Raw genomic sequence first — 13,651 nt, 5'->3', positions numbered from 1 at the left:
TTCAGCTAGCCAATTTCTGATTCAAACTGCGAAATCACCCCCAATTCCATGCCTCCGTATTTTCTGCAATAGCCTACTGTGGGGAACCTTGTCAAACACCTTACTGAAATCCATACACACCACATCAACTGCTTTACCCTCATCTACCTGTTTGGTCACCATCTCAAAGAACTCAATAAGGTTTGTGAGGCAAGACCTACCCTTCACAAAACCGTGTTGAGTATCCCTAATCAAAATATTCCTCTCTAGATTATAATAAATCCTATTTCTTACAACCTTTCCAACACTTTACCCAGAACCAAAGTAAGGCTCACTGGTCTATAGTTATCAGGGTTGTCTCTACTCCCCTTCTTGAACAAGGGGACAACATTTGCTATCCTCCAGTCTTCTGACAGTATTCCTGTAGACAATGATGACATAAGATCAAAACTAAAAGCTCTGCAATCTCCTCCCTGGCTTCTCAGAGAATCCGAGGGTAAATTGCATCCGACCCAGGGGACTTATCTATTTTCACACTTGCCAGAATTGCTAACACCTCCTCCTTGCAAACCTCAATCCTGTCTAGTCTAGTAGCCTGCAACTCAGGCTGTCTCCTTGGAGTCTTCATCCATGAAACACAAAAAAACTAACATCCATATTCCAGCGAGTGATAGGGAAGGCAAATGGAATGTTGGCCTTTATTTCAAAGGGAATGGAATATCAAAGTAGGGAGCTTTCGCTGAACCTAGACAAGGCACTCTTCAGACAAGAGTTGGAATACTGTGAACTGTTTTGCGTCCCTTATCTAAGGAATGATAGACTAACTTTTGAGAATGTTCATTTGGCTGATCCCAGCTATGGAGGGACTGTCTTATGAGGAGAGGGTGAGTTGTTTGGGCCTGGAGTTTCACAGAATGAGAGGCAACTTTATTGAAATTTACTCGAATGGGGAGATGCAGAAAAGTTGTTTCCCCTTGTGGGAGAATCTTGGAGCAGACAGCCTCATCTCAGGATGACGGGTCGCCCATTGAAGGCAGAGAGGAGGAGGAATTTGTCCTCTCAGATGGTGAGGGATCTGTGGAGTTTTTAACCTCAGAGGGCTACCGAGACTGGCCCGTTCAGTATACTGAAGGCTGAGGGACAGATGTGTAATCGGTAAGGGAATCAAGGGTTATATGGAACGGGCACAACATGGAGTTAAGGATGATCAGATCAGCCATGATTTCATGGAATGGCGGAGTAGACTTGATGGACTGAATGGCCTATTCGTGCTGCTATATATTATGGTCTTAGCAATCAAGAGTAGTTTTACAACACCATTACCGTAAGACTAGCTTTGCTCCCATGGACTTGGCCTCCTTCTGCTCCTCTCTCTTCTCTTTAGCTTTGCTGAACTGTACTGGTTGCTCTGCTATTAGTAAACTGTACGGGGGCGGGGGTAGGGGGATGGGGGGGGGGGGGGGGGGGTGGTTCAGGAAAGATTGACCATGGTTTTGCTGGGATTGGAGGGTTTCAGTTTTAAGGAGAGGCTGGATAGGCTCGGACTTTTCTCCCCGCAGCATCAGGGGTTGAGGGGTGACCTTACTGAGGTTTGTAAAACCATGAGGGGCATGGATAGGGTGAATAGCCGAGGTCTTTTCCCTGGGGTGGGGGAGTCCAGAACTAGAGGGCATAGGTTTAGGGTGAGAGGGGAAAGCTATAAAAGAGACCTAAGGGGCAGCTTTTCCACGCAGAGGGTGGTATGTGTGTGGAATGAGCTGCCAGAGGGAATGGTAGAGGCTGGTACAATTACAGCATTTAAAGGGTATGGACAGATACATGGATAGGAAGGGTTCAGAGGGATATGGGTCGAGAGTGTGGCGCTGGAAAAGCACAGCAAGTCAGGCAGCATCCGAGGAACTGGAGAATGGATATTTCGAGCATAAACCCTTCATCAGGAATGAGGGAGATGGGCCAGACACAGGCAAATGGAACTAATTCAGTTTGGGAAATCAGGTTGGCATGGACAAAGGGTCTGTTTCTGCGCTGAATGGCTCTGTGATTGAATACCTCTACAACTCAGTGGCTGAGTCATAAAGACGTACAGCACGGAAACAGACCCTTCAGTCCAAGCCGTCCATGCCGACCAGATATCCCAACCCAATCTAGTCCCACCTGCCAGCACCCGGCCCATATCCCTCCAAACCCTTCCTATTCATATACCCATCTAAATGCCTTTTAAATGTTGCAATTGTACCAGCCTCCACCACTTCCTCTGGCAGCTCATTCCACACACGTACCACCCTCTGTGTGAATGAGGTTACAAGTTGCTACATTAAGTCACTGCTATCTCATCTCACAGTTTCTGCTCAGTTCCACAGTATCAGGGCCAACTCAACGGAATCAAAACAAATTATAAGTTCAGTAAAATGAATGCAGTAAATGAATTAAATGTTTGGAATGAATCAATACAGTCCTTCAAACCAGAAAAGGTAAATTTACATGAATAAAACATCAATAATGTTATGGACCCATAATTGATGGAATCTAATTACCCAGAGTGCAGTCGAATCGATCATGGTTCATTGAATGGAAAACAAATATTTTACTATCTCGCTGATGGTGTTGGCTGATTCCTCTCAGTCAAGTTCCCTCAATATTCACTAACTCCACATGCCCTTTTCCCTCCCCATTACTCCCTATGTGTCCTTTCTTAAATATTGTCTCCGCGTTTTACCTCCGCCAATGCGGCCTGCTCTCCTGAACCCGCTCCCTGGCTCCATGAGGCGTCCAGCTCCAGAAAGGGGCACTGTCCTCACGGAAGCTTCTGGAAGGCTGCCACAGCCAATCTCAGAAAGTGGCTGAATGGCACCGTGTCGTCCAGTCGCAAAACGTCAGAAAGTCCTTCACTTCCGATGTTGGTACTTCGAAAGAGGAGTCACAGCCATTAGATAAACGTGAGGTGTTGTACTTTGTGAGAGGAACCAGGGCAGGACTCAAACAGTTAATGATAGGGCTCTGGGGAGTGTTGTCGCACAAAGAGACCTAGAGGTGCAGCTACACGGTTCCTTGGAAGTGGCATCACGGGCAGACAGGATAGTGAAGAAGGTGTTAGGCACGCTTGCCTTCATTAGTCAGAGCGTTGAGTACAGGAGTTGAGACATCATGTGATGACTATACAAGATATTGGTGAGGCCACATTTGGAGGACTGTGTTCAATTCGAATTAGAATTAAGATCCCTACATTGTGGAAACAGGCCCTTCGGCCCAACAAGTCCACGCCGACCCTCTGAAGAGTAACCCACCTAGATCCATTCCCCTACCCTATATTCACCCCAGACTAACACATCTCTGTTATTAAACCAGAGAGGGTGCAGAAAAGATTTCCGAGGATGTTACCGAGACTGGAGGATTTAAATTCTATGGAGAGGCTGGGAATGTTTTCCTGGCACATAAGAGGTTGAGGGGGTGACCTTATTAATGTTGTTAAAATCACGAGGGGCATAGATTACATGAATAGCTTTTCCCCCGGGTAAGGGTGTCCAAAAGTAGAGGGCGTAGGTTTAAGGTGAGAGGGGAAGGATTTAACAGGGACCTGAGGGGCAACCTTTTTCACACAGAGGGTGGTGCGTGTATGGGATGAGCTGTCAGAGGGGGTAGTGGAAGTGGGTACAATTACAACATTTAAAAGGCATCTGGATGGCTATATGAGTAGGAAGGGTTTGGAGGGTTTTGTGACAAATGCAGGCGAATGGGACTAGTTCAGTTTCGGAAACCTGGTCAGCATGGATACGTTGGACCCACAGGCTCTGTTTCTGTGCTGTCTGACATGTATCTGTATCATGTAGAAACCATGGGGACGAGTTAGCTCAGTTGGCTGGATTAGAACGATACAGCACAGATGAATCACAATACCTGTACACTTTATGGTCTCCTCACCTTACTGTCGCGTAGTCATCCTGACAATGTGCACATAACTAATTGTCTCTCTCTGAGGAGGCCAGATGTTTGCGAGTGGCATCAATTTCCACACACACACACACACATACACACACACATACACACACACACAGCTAAAAGGTTAAGTTACTTGTTAAAGTGAAGACATGCTTTGGACAAAATCATTGACCTTTGACTGTGATATTGGGTGCTCTTCCAGGGCACTGCCGACTGCAACTGGTGTAGAGTCAGCATGGCTTCCTGAAGGAGAAATGGGCCTCAGAAACACATTACTTGAGGAGAACATATAAGGGGGGAACCAGTCGATATAATATATCTAGATTCATAGTTGGTTTATAAGATAGCACACATTAGCTCCTTAATAACATAAGAGCCCATTGTGTAGGAGGTAGCATATTAGCATGGATACGGGATTAGCTAACTCATAGAAAGGAGAGAGTTTGGAAAAGGGGGGTATTTCCAGGATGGCAATCTGTGGAGTTCCACAGGGAGCAGTGCCGAGTACACAATTATTTGCAACATATATCAATGACTCGTTTAAAAACAGAAAGTGCTGGAGAAGCCACACCGTCAGTGGAGAGAGAAGCAGGACTAGGCCTGATTGGTGTGTGGTTTGTTTTGCTCAGGAAGAGGGTCAGCCCAGGTCTAGCTCCCGTAATCTCTCTACTCCATAACCAGTCATGGGAACGTCTCTCAATTCAACTTCCTGTTGTTCCTTAGATCAGAATCCTGACCTCTAGCCCTTCCAAACACTTTCCCCTTGATACATTTCACTACCCTCGAGAATGCAGGCGTGAGGAGAGATTGTCGCAACGAAGTCTGGATTTCCATGGAGAGGGAAAGGTTAAGAGGAGATTTGATTGAGTTTTTCCCAATCTGGGTAGAGGGCGTAGGAAGAAACTGTTCCGACTCAATAATCAGTTGAGAAACGGAGGGTGCAGAATTGACGTGCTGTGCGGAAGAAGCAAATGCAAGATGAGGAAGAAACCTTTCTCACCCAGTGAGTATGTGAGGTGCACACCACGATTATTTGCAACATGTATTCATGACTTGTCTAAGGAAAGTGAATGTGCTGTAGCTATGTTTGTGGATGACACAGAAATAGGTGGGAAGTCAAATGGTGAGATTGATGTAAACAGTCTGCAGTGGGGTAGGGACAGCTTGAAGAAAAACTTGGCAGATGGATCATATTGTGAGTTATGCAGTGTGGTGGAGGCAGGTTCAGTTGTGGCATTCAAGAGGGGTATCAGATGATTATTTAAATCGAAACGTGATGCAGGGTTATGATGCAAGAAGCACCAGAATGGCTCTTCAGCTAAAATGCTCTGAGAGCTAGCACAGATACAGTGGGCTGAATGGTATTGTTCCACACCGTTAGCAATTCTGTGACTCCATGATCTGATCACCCACTGGTGCGTGCGTCTCCAACGTAAGGAGTCACCGGGATTTCAGCCTCCCCCACCCCTATCCCCCGGTGATGAGAGGAAGGGTTAACGTGAACTCTCTGCACTTTCTCTTCAGGGGAACATACTGCTTGCAGCCGAGACAGAGTTTGACCAGCAGCACTGGCTCGAGATGCTGCAGGAATCTGGGAAGGTGTAAGTACCACAGACCGCTCGCTGCAAACCGGGTCGGGGGGGCGGTTATCACATCCAGACAGGCCCGCCACAAAAAGGGACAGGAAGGCCAGAGTGCTGGGATATGGGGTGATTGTGGCCTCACTCTGACTACCCGTGTTCCTCATTGCAGGCAGAAACACAACAGGCTGTGGTACACCACACTGACAGCATCAACCTCTGTCCCACCTCCCGGAGTGTCGGCACTGTATTCCATCTATTGCAGCAGTTAGACTGGCCATGGAGAGGTCTCAGTCTGAGTGTTTTGGAGAGTGGCCAGTCGCACTGAAGGATCGTTCGATTCTCAGTGAACCGACGGTTTTAGTTTTAGATTATTTGACCCACGGGTTGTGGGCATCTCTGGCTAGGCCCAGCTTTTGCTGCCCACCCCTAACGGGATGGCAATTAACATTCAGTCACGATGCCGTGGCCCTGGAGTAGGCCGGAACGGGCAGCACGGTGGCTCAGTGGTTAGCACTGCAGTCTCACAGCACCAGGGACCCGGGTTCGATTCCAGCCTCGGGTGACTGTCTGCGAGGAGTTTTCCCTACGTCTGTGAAATTCCTCCCTTTGAAGCTGTATGGCCTCTTCCCCCACAATTCGATACTCCGTTCTGGATTTGAATTCCAGTTTTACACAGCACAGCGTTCCCTGGGCCCCTCGATTTGCACTGCTGTGATAGTACTGAGAGGCCATTGCCTTCAGTCCATGCTGTTGTACTGACCTTTCCTCTCTCTCTCTGTGTGTGTCTCTGTCCACAGAACCTGGCAGAATGCCCAGCTCGGGGAGGCGATGATCGGCAGCCTGGAGGCCCAAGGCCTACAACTGGCCAAGGAGAAGCAGGAGTACTTAGGTCAGCTCTCAGCCAGGACCCCAGCTGCGATGGCCTTGCGGGTCATGGAATTAGAGAATCCCTACAGTGTGGAAACAGGCCCTTCAGTCCAACAAGTCTACACTGACCCTCCGAAGAGTAACCCACCCAGACCCATTCCCCTACTCTATATTTACCCCTGACTATTACATCTAACTTATACATCCTTGAACACTATAAGCAACTAAGCATGGCCAATTCACCCTAACCTGCACATCTTGTGACAGTGGGAGGAAACCGGAGCACCCGGAGGAAACCCACCCAGACATGGGGGAGAATGTGCAAACTCCACACAGACAGCCGCCTGAGGCTGGGATCGAACCCGGGTCCCTGGCGTTGTGAGGCAGCTGTGCTAACCACTGAGCCACTCTGTCCCCCCCCAGTTTACTGATGATCGAGAATAGGCTGGTGGGGCATGGGTTGGCTTTTGCAGTTTGACGTTGACAGCACAGAAACTAGCCACTTGGCCCATCGTGTTCATGCTGGTCGACAGAGATTCTGTTCCGGGCCATTTTCCACCTTTGGAATGCTTGCTGTATTCAGGCAATGAATCTGAGGGACAGTGAGCAACCTGCCTCATTCCAAGAACCCTGCAGGAGCTACAAGGTGTCTAATCTCACTGTAGGGTCAGCCGAATCAGCAATACAGGCCTCACAGCCTGTCCCGCACTTTCCCCATGCTGTCAAACAAATCGGGAAGCCCGGGAATGGGAGCAGAAATCCCAGAATGTGGTCCTGCCCGCCACATTCGGAATTCCCCGGAGTCTCGCTTACTCTATAAAAATGCTAGCCGAGACTCTGTTGATGGGAGTGTGCAGCTAATGGGTTGGCTTTCCGGATAATGGATACTAATTATTTAATGAGTTGTAATGTGGAACTCGGATTTGTTTTTCCCAGACAAATTGATGGAGGAGACGGAAGAACTTTGTCTGCAGAGAGAACAGAAGGCGGTAAGTGTAGCTAAGATGGCGGAGTTGCCCAAAGGGGCCCGTATAACCGTCAACTCAAATATTGACCCCTTGGCGATGCCAATATTCAGCCCCTCTTTCACCGTTGTTACTCTCCTTTTCTTTACCTCTCTGCCTTTACTTCTCTTACATCTTTTCGAATAGTCATTTAATAGCGCAGAACTTGAGCATTGCTGAGAAAAGATGTAAGGGTAATTTAAATTCCCAAGCCAGACATTTTGTCTCTGAATTCAGCAGAGCCTGCTGTTAACTGAAAATCAGCATCTTGCGGATGCATTCCCCATGGCTACAGGCCACCTGCCAACCAATCTGCACTGTCCCCAAAGGGTTGTTTGTTTCTCCTTGAATTGGCATTCTTGTGAATTGTCCTGATGAGTGCAAGAGGGCGAGGCTTCATCAAAATGTGTTTTGTCTCCACAGTGATTTATTTTTATTTGTTCGCAGGACCTGGGCATTGCTGGCTGAGCTGGCGATTTATAGCCCATTAGGTGGTTAGGAGTTGACCACATTGCTGTAATGTGTAGGCCGCACCAGGTAACAACAGCAGATTTCCTTCCGTACAGGACCACACGTAACAATCGACAATTGTTACGCTCGCCACTTCTGTTTTCAGAGTAAATAGAGTTTTAAAAACATAATTCACATTTTACCACCTGCCCATCAAGTCCATGTCCCCAAAACATCAGCCTGAGCCTTGAGATGACAAGATCAGTGGTGGTGCCATCACCCAGTCAGCTCCCTAACCCTCTCACTTGGTCTGATTTGAGTTCAGGTTTCAGACACAGTGCCAATTGTCCATTTTCTGGCAATCGTGTGGCAGGAGAAGGTGAGTTTTTTTTTGCGCAACGGGAATTTTTTCTATTTCTCAGCAGGTGGGTGAAAGGAATGGGGTGGAAGTGCTGTGGGGGATCTGATGCTGGTGCACCATTTTAATCTCATCGAGTTTTGAGAAGATTTATAGCTCAGGTTAAGGTTCTGGATGAGGGTTCATTCGGAGGCTCACTGATGATGTTACCGCGTATGGTGACGAAACGTCTGAAAACGAACCTTCCAACTCAGCGAGCAAACCTACCTCCATTTTAATCTCGTTGCAGGAGCTGGAACGGCTGAATCAGGTCCTGGAGGTGGAAAAGAACAGGATTGAGGAAATGGTCCAGGACTTGAAATCAGAGCAGGAACAGATAAAGAGGTAAAATGCCGGGGGAAAGAGGGAGTGCAGAAGGCATGGACAGTTAGTCAGTTAGCCCTGGGAGCAGCATCAGTATCACTAGAGGGAAGGGTAGAGGGAGAGGGTAGGGGAGGGGGTTGAGGGTGAGGTGGGCATTCGGTGCCAGGGAATGGGGCAGGGGGAGAGAGAGGGCTATATGAGGAAGGGTGCAAAAGAGGAGATGGTGGAAGGGGATGGGGTCAGGCTAAGGGCATGGATCCTCCCTGACCTGTTGGATAATTCTTGACCCTCAGTCCAACCTAGCTGATCAACCCTTGGTGTTTCTTCCATTCTCCTGTGGATTATCCTGGAACGTCTTTCAATCCTGGCAATCCAGACCATTTCCCGCGGTTGCCCCAGTTTGAGGTTTGTAGGCCTCTCTGTCATAGCTGAGAGACTTGGAGCCTCTTGGAGAGAGGGAACAGCTTACAACTCACTCGGAATGGACTCCGAGCTTGTGAACTCTCCAGTGTCAGCCTGTGGCCCCATTGAGGGGGCAAGCCTCTGGCCTGGGTCAGTCCTGCAAGTGGGTGTTCACTCCGTTTCCCCCCTCCTCCCCCTTTCTGGACAAACCATCCAGACCCCTCATTGTGCCCTTGGTTGCCACTGCAGGGAGTCAGTCCGCCCCTGGATGGTGTCAGGAGCAGCTTTGGGCCTTGCTGTATATTAGCATGGCCCTGTTCTGTTCATTCTGATTGGTCAGGGTTGGGGAGAAGTGCTAGTATTGTTAGAAGGGCCTGGTCCTTCTCAGCCTCCATTTCCCTACCCATTTGGACTTTTTGCTTCACCCTTTACACTCTGGCCTCTTCCCGACCACGGGAACGCAACCCTACGTTTTTGACCAATCCCGAGGCTGCATCCATTGGGATGGGGTGGGGAGAGCTGGAAGGATAACCAATCAGTAAGCTGTACTCTCTGACCTTTAGTGCCCTTCCGGTGCCCTCCTACCTCCAGTCAGCATTAAGACCTGCCTTCACCCATTCTCTCTGTCATTGCTTTAAACTGATAGATGTCAGAGGTCGTTTCTTTACTCAGAGAGTAGTAGGGGCTTGGAATGCCCTGCCTGCAACAGTGGGAGACTCACCAAGTTTAAGGGCATTTAAATGGTCATTGGATAAACATGGACAAGAATTGAATTGTTATGGGCTAGGCCAGACCACTGAAACATTCTTAAACAGGCAGCCCCAGACCATAACTTTGCAATTTGTTTCGGTAAGTGTACAGTGGAAATTACCCAGATTAAGATAGCTAGGTTGACTACTAGATTTTAAAACAGGCAAAAACTTATTCACAAAGCTACGCAAGGAAATACAAAGAACAGAATAAAGAACCCCTACAGAACTCAGCCTATCCAAACTAGACTTCATCATGCTGTTCTGAATACACACAACAGTCCCAATAAGCAAACTCCCTTTAAAACCCAATATAAATGCCGACAGGTTGAAGTTGAAGGGCAGAAGGAGACAGAGAGAGAGAGTTTCCACACAGCTCCTTGTTGAACTCCTCAGTTCAAGACTGAACTAAACGGCTCAGCTCAGCTCAAGAGTTGACCACTCCCCTCTCTTTATACAGGTCACTTCTAAAACATGACCACTTTGGCCTGAAGTCTCATCTGTTAACATATAAACAAAAGGCCTCTCAAAATCCTTTCCATGTCTGTATCAAACCAGACTGATCAGAGCCCGGCCCGGTTTATTACCCCTCTGAAAAAAATCAAGGACAGTGTCTTCTTGAGCCAAGGAACAGCTTATGGGGAAAAAAGGGACAAGATTTGTGACAGAAAGTCTTGTGTGGGTTAGTGCAGGTTAGATAGGCTTCAGATTGGTTCCACAGGTTGGTGCAAAATCGAGGGCCTGTACTGACTGGAATGCTCTCTGTTCGATGCTAAATTCATGGTTTTCACCCATATTTTTCAAATACCTCCCTTTTGAAAGCTCCCACCATCTTGGTGAAATTTCTGCCTCCCTCTAACCCCCGACTCCCTTTGCCCATCGGTTAGGTGATGTCTTGCTGCTATTGTATAGGGCTGTTGGTGAGACCGCACTCTGGAGTATTGTGTGTGCAGTTTTGATCTCCTTATCTGAGGAAGACGGTCTGGTGATGGAGGGAGCTGAAAATATGTGTTGCTGTAAAAGCGCAGCAGGTCAGGCAGCATCCAAGCAGCAGGAGAATCGACGTTTCGGGCATAAGCCCTTCTTCAGGAATGAGGAGGGTGTGCCAAGCAGGCTAATGTAAAAGGTAGGGAGGAGGGACTTGGGGGAGGGGCGTTGGGAATGCGATAGGTGGAAGGAGGTTAAGTTGAGGGTGATAGGCTGGAGAGGGGGTGGGGGCGGAGAGGTCGGGAAGAAGATTGCAGGTTAGGAAGGTGGTGCTGAGTCCGAGGGTTGGGACTGAGACAAGGTGGGGGGAGGGGAAATGAGGAAACTGGAGAAATCTGCATTCATCCCTTGTGGCTGGAGGGTTCCTAGGTGGAAGATGAGGCGCTCTTCCTCCAGGCGTCGTGTGGCCAGGGTCTGGCGATGGAGGAGGCCAAGGACCTGCATGTCCTTGGCAGAGTGGGAGGGGGAGTTGAAGTGTTCCGCCACGGTGTGGTTGGGTTGGTTGGTGCTGGTGTCCCAGAGGTGTTCTCTGAAATGTTCGGCAAGTAGGCAGCCTGTCTCCTCAATATAGAGGAGGCCACATCGGGTGCAGCGGATGCAATAGATGATGTGTGTGGAGGTGCAGGTGAATTTGTGGCGGATATGGAAGGATCCCTTAGGGCCTTGGAGGGAGGTGAGGGGGGAGGTGTGGGCACAAGTTTTGCATTTCTTGCTGTTGCAGTGGAAGGTACCGGGAGTGGAGGTTAGGTGGGTGGGGGGTGTGGACCTGACGAGGGAGTCATGGAGGGAGTGGTCTTTTCGGAACGCTGATGGGGGAGGGGAGGGAAATATATCCCTGGTGGTGGGGTCTGTTTGGAGGTGACGGAAATGACGACGGATGATACGATGTATACGGAGGTTGGTGGGGTGGTAGGTGAGGACCAGTGGGGTTCTGTCCTAGTGGCGGTTGGGGGGGGGGCGGGGCTCAAGGGCGGAGGAGCGGGAAGTGGAGGAGATGCGGTGGAGAGCATCATCGATCACGTCTGGGGGGAAATTGCAGTCTTTGAAGAAGGAGGCCATCTGTGTTGTTCGGTATTGTAACTGGTCCTCCTGGGAGCAAATGCGACGGAGGCAAATGAATTGGGAAAATGGGATGGCGTTTTTAAAGGGGGCAGGGTGAGAGGAGGTGTAGTCTAGGTAGCTGTGGGAGTCGGTCGGTTTATAGTAAATGTCTGTGTTGATTCGGTCACCTGAGATAGAAATGGAAAGGTCTAGGAAGGGGAGGGAGGAGTCGGAGACAGTCCAGGTGAATTTGAGGTTGGGGTGGAAGGTGTTGGTAAAGTGGATGAACTGTTCAACCTCCTCGTGGGAGCACGAGGCAGCACCGATACAGTCATCGATGTAGCGGAGGAAAAGGTGGGGATTGGTGCCAGTGTAGCAGCGGAAGATGGACTGTTCCACATATCCGACGAAGAGACAGGCATAGCTGGGGCCCATGCGGGTGCTCATGGCTACTCGTTTGGTTTGGAGGAAGTGGGAGGATTGGAAAGAGAAGTTGTTCAGAGTGAGGACCAGTTCAGTCAGTCAAAGGAGGGTGTCATTGGAAGGCAGCTGGTTGGTACGGCGGGAAAGGAAGAAGCGGAGGGCTTTGAATCCTTCGTGATGGGGGACAGAGGTGTACAGGGACTGGATGTCCATGGTGAAGATAAGGCATTGGGGACCAGGGAAGTGAAAATCATGGAGGAGGTGGAGGGCGTGGGTGGTGTCCTGAACGTAGGTGGGGAGTTCTTGGACTAAGGGGGACAGGACCGTGTCGAGGTATGCGGAGATGAGTTCGGTGGGGCAGGAGCAGGCTGAGACCAGTGAGCCGGCCAGGGCAGTCAGGTTTGTGGATTTTGGGCAGGAGGTAGAAATGGGCGGTGCGGGGTTGTGGGACTATGAGGTTGGAGGCGGTGGATGGGAGATCCCCTGAGGTGGTGAGGTTATGGATTGTCTGGGAGATGATGGTTTGGTGGTGGGAGGTGGGGTCATGGTCAAGGGGGCAGTATAGGAGGTGTCCGCGAGCTGGCGTTTACCCTCAGCTGTGTAAAGGTCGGTGCACCAAACTACTACCGCGCCTCCCTTGTCTGCCGGTTTGATGGCGAGGTTGGGATTGGAACGGAGGGAGTGGAGGGCTGCACGTTCCGAGGGTGAGAGGTTGGAGTGGGTGAGAGGGATGGAGAGGTTGAGTCGGTTAATGTCGTGGCGGCAGTTGGATATGAAGAGATCGAGGGCGGGGTGTCCAAGTGGATGGGGTGTGTTGGAGGTGGGAGAAGGGGTCATCAGAGGGTGGGTGAGATTCCTGGTTGAAGAAGTAGGCGCGGAGGCGAAGGCGGCAGAAGAATTGTTCGATATCTTGCTGCGTGTTGAACTTGTTAATCCGAGAGCGTAGGGGAATGAAGGTGAGGCCTCTGCCCAGGACTGATCTTTCATCCTCAGAGAGGGGGAGGTCTGGAGGGATGGTGAAAACACGGCAGGGCTGGGAGCTAGGACCTAGGATCTGGTGTGGGGCTGGAGCTGGGAGTCGGGGCGGAGTTGGGCGTGGGGCCACACCTCCACACACATCATTTACTGCATCCGCTGCACCCGATGTGGCCTCCTCTATATTGGGGAGACAGGCCGCCTACTTGCAGAACGTTTCAGAGAACACCTCTGGGACACTCGGAACAACCAACCCAACCACCCCGTGGCTCAACACTTCAACTCCCCCTCCCACTGCACCAAGGACATGCAGGTCCTTGGACTCCTCCATCGTCAGACCCTGGCCACATGACGGCTGGAGGAAGAGCGCCTCATCTTCCACCTAGGAACCCTCCAACTACAAGGGATGAACCCAGATTTCTCCAGTTTCCTCATTTCCCCTCCCCCCACCTTGTCTCAGTCCCAACCCTCAAACTCAGCACCGCCCTCCTAACCTGCAATCTTCTTCCTGACCTCTCCGCCCCCACTCCCACT

General features: G+C 50.0%; 1 protein-coding gene across 1 annotated transcript in view; it reads left to right on the top strand.

Annotated features, from left to right (window-relative positions):
- Nucleotides 1–13,651, top strand: part of plekhd1 (pleckstrin homology domain containing, family D (with coiled-coil domains) member 1) — a 152,146-nt gene that overhangs the window by 101,620 nt on the left and 36,875 nt on the right. The window contains exons 4-7 of the mRNA XM_060828282.1: nt 5,440–5,516; nt 6,296–6,387; nt 7,302–7,354; nt 8,467–8,561. Coding sequence (XP_060684265.1) covers nt 5,440–5,516; nt 6,296–6,387; nt 7,302–7,354; nt 8,467–8,561 — 317 coding nt within the window. The remainder of the gene's footprint in view (nt 1–5,439; nt 5,517–6,295; nt 6,388–7,301; nt 7,355–8,466; nt 8,562–13,651) is intronic.

The sequence above is a fragment of the Hemiscyllium ocellatum genome, chromosome 8 (assembly GCF_020745735.1).
Source record: "Hemiscyllium ocellatum isolate sHemOce1 chromosome 8, sHemOce1.pat.X.cur, whole genome shotgun sequence".
In the NCBI taxonomy this organism is placed as follows: domain Eukaryota; kingdom Metazoa; phylum Chordata; class Chondrichthyes; order Orectolobiformes; family Hemiscylliidae; genus Hemiscyllium; species Hemiscyllium ocellatum.
This window is presented reverse-complemented; position numbering and strand designations above follow the sequence as displayed.